This window comes from Musa acuminata, chromosome BXJ2-1, assembly GCF_036884655.1.
Source record: "Musa acuminata AAA Group cultivar baxijiao chromosome BXJ2-1, Cavendish_Baxijiao_AAA, whole genome shotgun sequence".
Taxonomy (NCBI): domain Eukaryota; kingdom Viridiplantae; phylum Streptophyta; class Magnoliopsida; order Zingiberales; family Musaceae; genus Musa; species Musa acuminata.
The window spans coordinates 13,638,040-13,649,547 of record NC_088338.1 but is presented as its reverse complement, the minus strand read 5'-3'; the positions used below and the strand labels follow the sequence as shown (position 1 = coordinate 13,649,547).

The following is an 11,508-nucleotide window of genomic DNA, read 5'->3' as shown; positions in this document are numbered from 1 at the left end:
CCGTTCGTTCTATGTTGTGGGTACAGGACAACTAACAAGCAAGTATGATTCCTCGTGTCTTACATTCGAAACTGTTGGTAGGATGATCAAACAACAAGACAAGCAGCCAACACAAACACATGTCAGTGAAACGGTAAAGTGGTCTATTGACTCGGAAAGGACAGCTACACAAGTAATCCCAGCAAAGCCTTGAGAGGACAACAACACCGCCAACGGTGTACGATTTGCACGAGACGAGTTCGGCGCATCCTCATCTTCCCAAAGGCAGCAGCAGCAGCCTCTTGGGATCGAGCACGCGATACACCGACTCGAAGGCCTGCATGCACACACCCGAGAAACCCGTCATTGCTTGGAACACATGGGGAAGCCCCGTCTGCAGATTGTTCAGCGTCATCGCCCTCGTCACCCCGGCGCTCTTCTCGTACTTGCTCCTCTCTTCCTCCGCCTTTGCCTTCAGAGCCTCCACCTCCGCGCGCTTCTCTGCCTCCAAGGAGCCGCGCTTGCGCTCCAGTGAACTGAGCTGTTCCACCCTCTTCTCCAGCTCCTTGAACGCCGCTTCCGACCTCTTCTTCTGCTTCTGCTCCTCGGTCTGCTGAACTACTACGGCGCGGACCACGGTCAGGAAGCTTTTGATCCCCTCCGAGGCTACTCTGTCAGGAACTCGATCCAGGGCGAGCTGCCACTCCTCGCACAGAGGGTGGATGTCCGCGGTGGTGCGACCGTGGTGGTGGTGGTGGTGGTAGAAGAGGGAGAGGCGGAGCCAGCCGGTGAGAGCATGGACGTAGACTCTATGGGAGTCGACAAGGCGGCAGAAGGCGACATGCCAATTCTCCACCTCCGACTCGAGCTGGAGCGCCGCCTGCCGGCGCATGTCGCTCGTGGGACGAGTGCTCAGTGCGCAGTTGAGGTACTCCAGTTGCTGAACGATGTGCGTCTGGACCTGATGGCACTCATACATGCTCCTCCACATGCCCATCAATCTGCATCTCACAAGACAACATTGTTGGACAGTGACAAGATAGAGAATGCAGCAGAGTGACCCTCATGGTAGAATACTTCATTCTGATGGTAAGAGCATTACCAATTTCATAATCCATCATGTTGTTTATCTATAGATTCATATTCACGGTTAAGCCAATTCAAATATATATGTATCATTGGATACTAATGGATGCTTTACTTGCTGAAGGAAATGCGGCTAGAACGAAATACTGGGATTACAATGAGACATCTCAAGCCAAAAGAGGTAAAGAGTACCAAGACATTTTTAGACTTCCAAACATGCCTAGATCTTCCATGTACATTAATAAATAGCTAACACAACCTCGTTGCAATGTTCTTAAAAAAAACACTATGTAGGTCACTGTTCTGAATTATTGATTATATATATATATATATATATATAAAAGCAATAATCTGTATCATTTAGTAGAGAGTTGATGTCCCAAAGCCACTTTTAGCATTTACCTGCTAGGTTTATAGAAATTTTATTCATGTAGAAATGTTGATTAGTCCTAAGCTTTTGAAATCAAGTTTATAGGGAAGGACAATGGCATCATTTCCACCAACAGAATAGAAATACAAAACAAACAATAGAGAACCTTGAAGTCCCAACATTTTTGTAATCTAAAAGACTCTTTTCTACCATAAAACACCATATCATTGTCACCAGTTCAGTGCATTTAATAAAGATGAAACAGAGATGCAACTATCAAGATTTGAATTTTTGAAACATGATAAGAAGTTCTTGCAGAAGTCAGATGCCTTTCTGGTAGAATAGTTTAATGTGCTGATAACTACCTAATGCACATACGTACATGATCACCACTTCATGAGCTCAAAGCAGGATTAGAAAAGTTTAATTTTCTTTTTATTTTTTCTGTTCTGCTAAAATGACCGCAAGGTTGAATACTGAATAAACTAAAACCAGCATCACAACTATATTTCTATAACATTGATTCCATCGAACTGGTGTGGTTTTATGTTGCCACTATGATTACCAGCATATGTTTAATTTAATGTTGATGAGTAATAAAATATTTTTGTCCCGAGGTAATTCATAAAATCCTCCTGTTCTAAAATGTTTATCTCAGAGCTCACATCCTGAAAATGAGAATGCATCAACACAGATTTCCTAGTGCCAATCTTTTTTTTCTTGTACCCAAATATTCTTTCATACATGGTGAGGGACATCTAAATAATAGGAGGGGGGGTATGGGATGTCTCAAAATTTTGATGTTCCTCTTCTTACTTGAATCAACAGTTGCATTTAGATAGCAGTATCATGGATGATTATGGCAGAACTTACAGAGCTCAGTACAATCACAGGTATGGCACCAAAACACACTCAATTTGCCCTAGTGAAGAAGAAAGTGTAGTACACTGCAGACTCATTTCAGTATTTCTATGTTGCTAGTGCTTTCTAAATGACACTAACTATTAAGATCGATTCAAGTTAGTTTACATACAATGTTGTTAGTTATCAGAATCATATATTGACAATGAACTAACAAATGATCACCTACTCAAGTATTGCAAATTGCAGAAACCTATAGGACAACATACTGATCGTGCAAAGTTTGAACTGATACTTGGCATCTAAGTCTGCAAGACCATCACAAGTTGGACTACTTTGGTGTGTATGTGCAAATGATATCGATGTCCTGAGTTAGAGAAGAGTCCTCTTCATGTAAAGTAGCAGTAGTAGTAGTAGGAGTAGCAGATCAATCAGAGCATGCTGGTGCTGGTAGGAAAATCTTCTCTCTAGGAATTCATATTTCCACCCTACTAATTTCTTATTTACTCTTGAAGTTGCAGGACCGGATGAGTCTTGTAAAAAACTTTCAAAGGTTAAGAAGGTGGGGCAGTGTCAAGGAAGGGTGAAATGTACTACCCTTAGTTTAGCCTTGTTTGGAATATCTGACAGAACTCACTGTATCAGCAGGACCACACGACCAAGCAAATGCATGATGGCTTTTGAGTAGAAATGGCAAACATGTGACCCCTTCAACCTTTTTCCTGTCTTAGTGCCAGATAGATAGATAGATAGATAGATAGATAGATAGATAGATAGATAGATAGAGAGAGAGAGAGAGAGAGAGAGAGAGAGAGAGACTAACCCAGTAACCAGTTCAAGAAGCTGAGGGGAGAGCTCAGACTCCCTCAGCTTAATGATTGCAGAGGTAGTGGTCTCTATGGCCTGAGTGGCTACCATCATCTTGGATTCCAGTCTCTCAATCTCCATCTTGTTCTTCACCACCTTCACATAGTCCATGCCTTTGGCCTCTTGCTTCCTCAGTAGGCTCATCCTCTTCTCATGCTCCTCTCTGATCATCTCAGCATTCTGTGATAGAATAACAAACACCAAACAGGCACATGATTTATGCAAACAGAGCATGACCTTTTAAGTAGAAGCTTTCACCATAAACAACATGACAAGCATTCCATGTGGTCTTTTTCTGTCTAGTTCTGTTCTTTTTGGAGCTACCAATGTATTTGCCAACAATAAAATAAGCTAATTAATCATCAAAACTATACAAATGGTATGTGTTGTAATGTAATAAGCATATTATTGTGTCTAAGATTCGAACTAACATATGTTTTTTTCTTTGTCTGGGAATCGCAGGCTGCAGCACTGACAGAATTAAGGACAAGAAGTGAAGAAGAGAATGTCCTGTGAGAGAGCAAAGGAAATGTTTGAGTAAAACAACAACTTTCAGATGGCCACTGTACCTTAACCTCAAGATAGAGCTTCTTCTCCCAAGCATAGAGCTTCTCCATTGTGGAGGTATGACTCATGTGACCACTTCCAACTCCTCCATCTCCACTTCCATTTCCCCTCCCCATCTCCTCCCTGCACCTCCCAAACCTAGTGAAACCACCAGTAGCCTTCGAGTTGGATCTCCATGACCAATGCAAGTGTCTCAAATTCTTGCCATAAGCGTGCATTTTACCTACATCGTAGGCGGAGCACCAAAATCCAGTCGATTACGGACAACAAAATTTGCAGAACAATTGACCGATCTGTGAGAACTAGGTGTAGAAAGAACTCATGGAGATTACCTGCAAGGTCTTGGTTGGAAGATAGGTCACAGAGTGGAGCTTCTAAGATGAATGAAACCCGGCTTCCGGCCTCAGCCGCCTTGAGGAAGTAGTCGTCGAGCTCCTTGACTATCTCGGAGAGATCCTTTTTGCCTCTCGGGACAACCACCATGGCTAGCTCACTGGCTGAATCCTTGGAGTAGCCGCTGACCACCGACGGTGGCGGCCCCACTGCGGGCGCCGTGGTGACTTCCGAAACGGTGGTGGTAACCTCCTCCCACTCCTCCTCGGTGGCCGACCGGGAAGAGGACGGGACAAAGGGGTCCCAAAAATCCCAGCTTGAGGGTGGTGGAGGCGGTGGTGGGGGGAGGATCGGAGAGGCGGTGACCGAGGAGGTCCAGTTGTCGGAACTCGGGCTCACCGGGGGATGCGACGAAGTCGAAGGCGGCGGCTGCGGAGGAGGAGGAGGAGGAGGGGAGGGTGGGGGTGGCAGTGAGGAGGAAGTGGACGGGATGGGAGGGAGCTGGTGGTGGAGGTGGGTCTCGGCGTTGGCGAACTGGAGGAGAGCGGCGCCGGTGGCGCGAAGAGAGCGAAGGTAAAGGGAATGGGCGGCGGCGAAGGCTCGCCGCCCCCGCACGAGCTGCTTCATGTATCGCCGCCGGGCTTTGCACCGCGACACCGCCTCCTGCCTCTCGACCCTGGAATGCCAACAACCCATCTTCTCCTTCGTGTAAGGCTGTTCCAAGAGGAAAGACGCCTCCTTTTCCCCCCCTTGTGCTTCTTCTTCGACCTACCCTAAATCTCTTTTCCGGCCATTGGAGCACAAAGGCGGCTCCTTTTTTCCCCTCTGTGAGAAAATCTACCGCTTTCTTCTTCCACTTGCTTCCATCCTTGCTCTTCTCAAGCAAATATCCACTCCCTTAAGGAACTGTTCATGGCGACCGAAGCGTATCAATGCAAAAGCCTTAAGTCTAGATTTTGTACAGCGTTATTGCAGCAGGAAGAAGGCGCGCAGAGCTCCGTCGCTTGCCTTGATAGAAGAAGAACTGTGAGCAACACTCCAAGCCTCATCAGGTTCTTTTCGTCTCTCTCTTCCGCTTGATTGCAATGGAAGAGAAATGGAGGCACGGAGGAAACAGAGCAGTCGTCGGGGGATGAGAGGGACATTGGAGTCTTGGGCAGTGTGCATGAAGTCCATTTTACCACACTGCCCCTGCGTCATGCGCTTTCTATTTCTGGGACCGTTAAATGACTGCCAAACGGTAAAAGGCTTTCTTTTCGGCCGATCGATGCGGAGAAAGGGGTGAATCGTAGGGGTAGTCGTGTCATTTGATTAATCCAATGTTTGTGTGCTGAAGAAGAAGAAGAAGAGCTGGGCGTTTCGTTATTCTCGGCAGCTGTGGAGGTGCAATATTGGTAATTCAACATTTAGCTTGGGAGCCTTTTTTTAGCATGAAGTAATTTTGGAAAAAATATTATAATAAATCAATAAATTAATATTTGCAAAATAGGAAATACTACTCAAAGAAATATATGGGTTGGATGATCCGATGACATGTATTACATATATATATAAATTTAGGTAATTTACTTAAAACGATATGGATACCTAAAATCTACATGTCTTGCATTTTTCTACATGCTGTCAACTTGGTTTAATCTGAAATTATGCATTCAGATAAATTTTTTATCAATTAAATTAATTAATATTTAATATATATATATATATATATAATTTAATATTTCGATCATTCAATATTTGATTCTTTGGTAAGTGAGTTTGGTACATCATTATTATCATCATATAAATGTTTAAATATAAAAATTATTAAATGAAATTTTGAATCCTCGACTTTTTGCTAGGTGGGTCTGAGACATTATCACGAAACCAATATTTTAGATGTATAGAATATATTTTGATGATTAAATTTGATACATGTTATTAGAATCACGAAACAGAAATCTCAACCCACCACCCACCTGTGATGGTTTATGAAAAGAGCCATCCATATGTGTTAAGCTTGTAACGGAGGAGACTAGTCTATTACCCCTTAGATATGAAAGAAGGAATATAATCGAAGTTATATATACAATCAACACTCTCAGGGTCACAGCATCATGCTTTGCATGTTGAGATCACTTCCTTCCATGAGCTAGTGAGTGAATCCATGTGTTAAAAGTGACTGTTCAGCGTACATCTAATAAGTGATCACACTACAGAACTGAAGGAGCACTCAAAAAACAAGTGATTAACACTAACATAAGACACGCAGGATGGCTGGGACTTTTCATGACAACTGAAGTGAAGAACACTTTAGGGGTTCAGAAACCTGTTTTTTTTCTCTCACATCAGATGTGAGACCAAATAAACATTAATACCATCAATCCTTATCTTTTTTTCTTTTTCCATTTGGTTTCTCAAAGAAATGGCACAGAATATGGAAATCATTGTGCTATTTTTACTGGTATAAGGCAAAGAAAATTCAAATATTTTTTATTGTGTAACTTTACATCGTGAAGTCAGCATGACTCGATTTGATCCCAAGAATACAAGATTGTCCACCTGGTTTCTTGAGAGGAGGGGGTCGGTGCTAGGTTGAGTCGGAGCACCATAAATTGGGTCAACTCGAGGTAGAGCAAAGGTTCGACTCGACTCTTCTATGTTGGGCTATTTTTACTGGTCTATGTAAAGAAAATTCAAATACTTTTTATCGTATAACTTTACGTCGTGGAGTCAGCATGGCTTGGTTCGATCCTAAGAATATAATGTCGTCCACGTGGTTTCTTGAGAGGAGGGGGTCGGTGCCAGGTTGGGTCGGAGCACCATAAATTGGATCAACTCGAGGTAGAGCAAAGGGTCGGCTCTTCTATGTTGGGCTCTTCCATGTCGAACTTCTAAACACAAGCCAAAATTAAGAGGGGGATTCTCGACTCAATCTCTCCGAAGCTTATGTCAATATAAGGAGTTAGAGGATATTGTGAGTGTTTGAGGTTCGATCCCTTGGTGCTGGCCAGGAAGTTAGTTTTTATATCTATAGTTGAGGGTTGATCATACATGATTCGTTAAAGACAATGATGTCGCAAGCGATTGATGTCGCAAGCGATTGACGGATACTATATCAGTCAACTTGCACGATTCAAGGTTTCTAACCCTCTTTCTGGTATCAGAGCCACCACCATTTACCTGACAAGTCATGGCGTAAGGGCTTTACCAGGCAGAAGGTACTCCACAGCAGACATAAGAGGAAGGGATTGGACAATCAGACCCACTCAGGTGTCAATCCCTATACAGCCTGCTGAACTCAGAAGCAGGAACCTCATTGACGGAAGGATCTCCATCAGTTTTGACAATTATAAGGCGGCTTCAACATCAAGCAGAATCCACTACAGCAACGCTGATGATGAAACCTTCAGCGATGAAGAGGAGATAAGAAGCCACGTGATAGCTGTTAACATCCAGCTATCCTATGAAAGTGAAAATGAGGCGGAAGAACTACAAGAAAACCTGAACTGTTACTTCCAAAACATCTACACTTCAAATGAGGAAGTAGAAATGCCGTATCCACAAAAACCTCAGAAGGAATTAATTGCGGCAGGGCTAGAAGAGGACCTAGTTATGGAATACCCACAACTAGCAAAACTGTCACATCAGGTATAAATTGCTGGGTATTCTTTGGTTAATCATAGGTGTAATCATTCTGTTTTCATTCTGATACCAGAATGAAAACAGCGGAACTTCCAAAAGATTGCAAGAAATAATAAGCACAAAGAACTAGAGAAAGCTTAAATTGCTTACAAAAGTTTGGGCACAAAGGTGAGTACAAGGAAAGTTTCTTGCTCAAGTAAGGCTCTGGTGTTTTCATTCTGGTATCAGAGCTTGTGTACTATTTCAATTTAGTTTCCAACCAAATTATCCTGACATCTATGCTAAAATATGCTTGATAATAATATCTCTTACAATCTAAATCTGTGAGGAGCCCGAGGAAGGCAATCAGGTCAGGGAACCGTAGTAAGACCTTTGACGCAAGCCCTCAAGGTTAAGAAAGTAAGTAGATTTAAAACAATGCATATTTAGCGTATGTCTAGACTTTGGGAAGAAGCTATTCAAAAGTGGTAATAAAATCAGGGATCAGGGATTATAGTTTGGTACTGTACCATAACATTGAACGCTCAAGCTCTTATTGAATCACGTGAGGTACGCAAAATATTCTTTCCCAATTAAGAACAATTTTCTTTCCCAATTACTCATAGCCAATGCAGATGGAACGGGAGGTACGCAAAATATTCTTTCCCAATTAAGAACAATTTTTATATTAGAAGATCCGTTCCAGGGATCTACCACGGCTCAGGAAGAGGCCTACCGTGATCTTGAAAGGTTGTCATGCACTAACCTCAAATATATCATTCAGTTCTTAAATGATTATATGTGATTGGCATCCAAAACAGGAAGAATGTTCTTAGGACCTGAATTATCTGAAAAATTATGGTCCAAGATGCCAGGAGAATTGGGAAAAAGAATTAAAGAAGCATTCGAAACCAAGTATAGAGGGAACACTATAGGAGTGATCCCAAGGATTTTATTTTCCTACAAATATCTGGAGGCAGAATGCAAAGATGCCGCCTTCAGACGAGCACTGAAAGACCTATCTTTCTGCAGTGAAATCCCTATCCCGGGATATTATAATAAACCGGAAAGAAAATACGGGGTGAGAAGATCAACTACATACAAAGGAAAGCCCCATTCTTCCCATGCAAGGATTGAAAAGAGGAAGCATTTACTAAGAAATAAGAAGTGCAAATGCTATCTTTGTGGCGAAGAAGGACACTTTGCAAGGGAGTGTCCTAATGACAGAAAGAACATTAAGAGAGTAGCCATGTTTGAACAAATTGATATCCCTGAAGACTATGAGATATTATCTGTTCAAGAAGGAGAAAATCAAAGCGATGCTATATACTCAATTTCGGAAGGAGAAGACATTGAAGACCTACAACATGGTATTCACTCCTTTACTCATAAAATCTTTGCTTTAATAGAAGATAGTAGGACATGGTGGATTGGACCAGATACAGGCTACAGGGCAAGAATACAAGTTTCCCAGGAACAAGCGGAATGCAGGCATATATGGGAAATCAATACTGAACTACCACCAACACTGGAAGAATGCAAGTGCTGCAAAAGAAAATCACAAAGGAGGCATAGGAGACATTGTCCCCTATGCAAGATAACGTCATGCGGAATGTGCAGTATCTACTATTTTGACAAAAGAACACCCGTCATGATGGAAGAACCACCAAGGTATGAACCAAAGAACCTGCTTCAAACTCAGCAAGACTTTATTAATCACTGTGAAGCAGAGATAAGAAGACTCAAGCTAGCAGTCGAGTTTAAACAGCAAAAGTCCAAAGAGCTTGAGGAAATAAATATTCAAGCTATAATAACAGCACAAGAGAATCTTCAACTGAAAAAGGAGGTTTCAGAACTACAAGAGAAATATGGAAAATTGGAAAAAGAAATACTAGAGGTAGATCAACTACGACTGGAAAAGGTAGATCTACTAAGAGAAATACAAAAGCTCGGAAAAAGAAAAGCTGAAGAAAATGAAGAAGATGAAGAGGCCTTTGTCCTCTTAGAAGACGAAACTCAAAAGATCCTCTCTATGGAGACAAAAGAAACAGGAGGATCAAGAAAGTCCAAGAACATGCTCTTCAACCTCAAGGTACAAATGGAAATTTTAAATATTCCTACTTTTGAAATAAATGCAATACTGGACACAGGAGCCACAACCTGTTGCATAGATGAAAAGGCTGTACCAAAGTTGGCACTAGAGGAAAATCCCTATGTAGTTCACTTCAGTGGGATTACCTCCAAAACTACCGCCAATAAAAAATTAAGGGGAGGAAAAATGACCATTGGAAATAACAGCTTCAGAATCCCATACACCTATGCGTTCCCTATGAAGCTCGGTGATGACATCCAGATGATAATAGGCTGCAATTTCATAAGAGCCATGCAAGGAGGAGTAAGGATAGAAGGTAACACTGTTACATTCTATAAGAATCTGACGACTATTAACACTCTACCTTACATCTCAGCAGCCCCAGCAATAGAGGAACTGGATTTAGAAGAGGATGATTACATACAAATACAAGAATCAGTGTTATATTCAGCAGGAGCCCAACAAAGTCATGAAATTATAAGGGCTAAATTCGGAAGCCTACTAGACCAATTGAAGGCTCAGGGATATGTTGGGGAAGATCCCCTCAAACACTGGAAGAAAAACAAGATAATGTGCAAATTGGAAATCAAAAATCAGGATTTCACAGTAGAAGACAAACCCCTGAGGCATCTAACACCGCAAGCGAAAGAAGCTTTTTCTAAGCACGTAAAGGCATTACTGGAGATTGGGGTCATCAGGCCTAGCAAAAGTAAGCACCGAACAACTGCAATAATTGTCAATTCAGGAACAACGGTGGACCCCATAACAGGAATAGAAAGAAAATGGAAAGAAAGGATGGTCTTCAATTACAAGAGACTCAATGATATCACTGAGAAAGACCAATATAGCCTTCCGGGTATCAACACGATTCTCAAAAAGGTTAGCAACAGCAAAATTTATTCAAAATTTGATTTGAAATCTGGATTTCACCAAGTCGCTATGCACCCGGAATCTATTGAATGGACCGCATTCTGGGTCCCTGAGGGATTATATGAATGGTTGGCAATGCCATTCGGCCTTAAAAATGCTCCTGCGGTATTTCAAAGGAAAATGGACAACTGTTTCAAAGGCACTGAAGATTTCATTGCAGTATATATAGATGACATCTTAGTCTTTTCAGAAAATGAAAGGGAGCATGGACAACATCTCGCTAAAATGTTGGAGATATGCCAGGAGAATGGACTCATTTTGAGTCCAACAAAAATGAAGATAGCGGTAAGAGAAATTGAATTCCTCAGAGCAATTTTGGGAAATTCGAAAATAAAGCTCCAGCCCCACATTATCAAGAAGATTGCAGAATACAAAGAAGAAGACTTGACCACAAAGAAAGGCCTTAGATCATGGCTGGGTATTCTAAACTACGCCAGAAATTATATACCCAATTTGGGCAGACTCCTAAGCCCGTTATATTCAAAAACAAGCCCAACGGGAGAAAAACGAATGAATGAGCAAGATTGGAAGTTGATCAGAAAGATCAAAGGCCTAGTGCAAAACCTTCCGGATCTGGAAGTCCCCCCTGAAAATTGCTTCATAATCCTAGAGACAGATGGATGTATGGAAGGATGGGGAGGGATCTGTAAGTGGAAGAAACAGAAGTATGATCCCAAAAGCACTGAAAAAATATGTGCATATGCCAGTGGCAAGTTCAGCCCGATCAAATCCACCATTGATGCCGAAATGCACGCCGTTATGAAGACTCTAGAAGCTCTGAAGATATACTTCCTAGACAAAAGGGAGATTATTATAAGAA

At 42.0% G+C, this 11,508-nt stretch overlaps 1 protein-coding gene and 1 long non-coding RNA gene across 2 annotated transcripts; one reads left to right on the top strand and one right to left on the bottom strand.

Moving 5' to 3' along the window:
- Positions 1-122: 122 nt before the first annotated feature.
- LOC103998915 (protein ALTERED PHOSPHATE STARVATION RESPONSE 1-like) lies at positions 123-5,491 on the bottom strand. The gene is made up of 4 exons (XM_009420528.3): positions 4,063-5,491; positions 3,733-3,953; positions 3,120-3,343; positions 123-980 (listed from the first exon to the last, which is right to left on the bottom strand). Exons 1-4 carry the CDS (start codon positions 4,757-4,759, stop codon positions 251-253), a joined length of 1,872 nt encoding a protein of 623 aa, XP_009418803.2. The 5' UTR covers positions 4,760-5,491; the 3' UTR covers positions 123-250.
- LOC108953109 (uncharacterized) lies at positions 916-3,762 on the top strand. The gene is made up of 3 exons (XR_001978504.2): positions 916-1,068; positions 1,190-1,246; positions 3,626-3,762. It is a non-coding gene; the product is annotated as an uncharacterized LOC108953109 (long non-coding RNA).
- Positions 5,492-11,508: the final 6,017 nt, after the last annotated feature.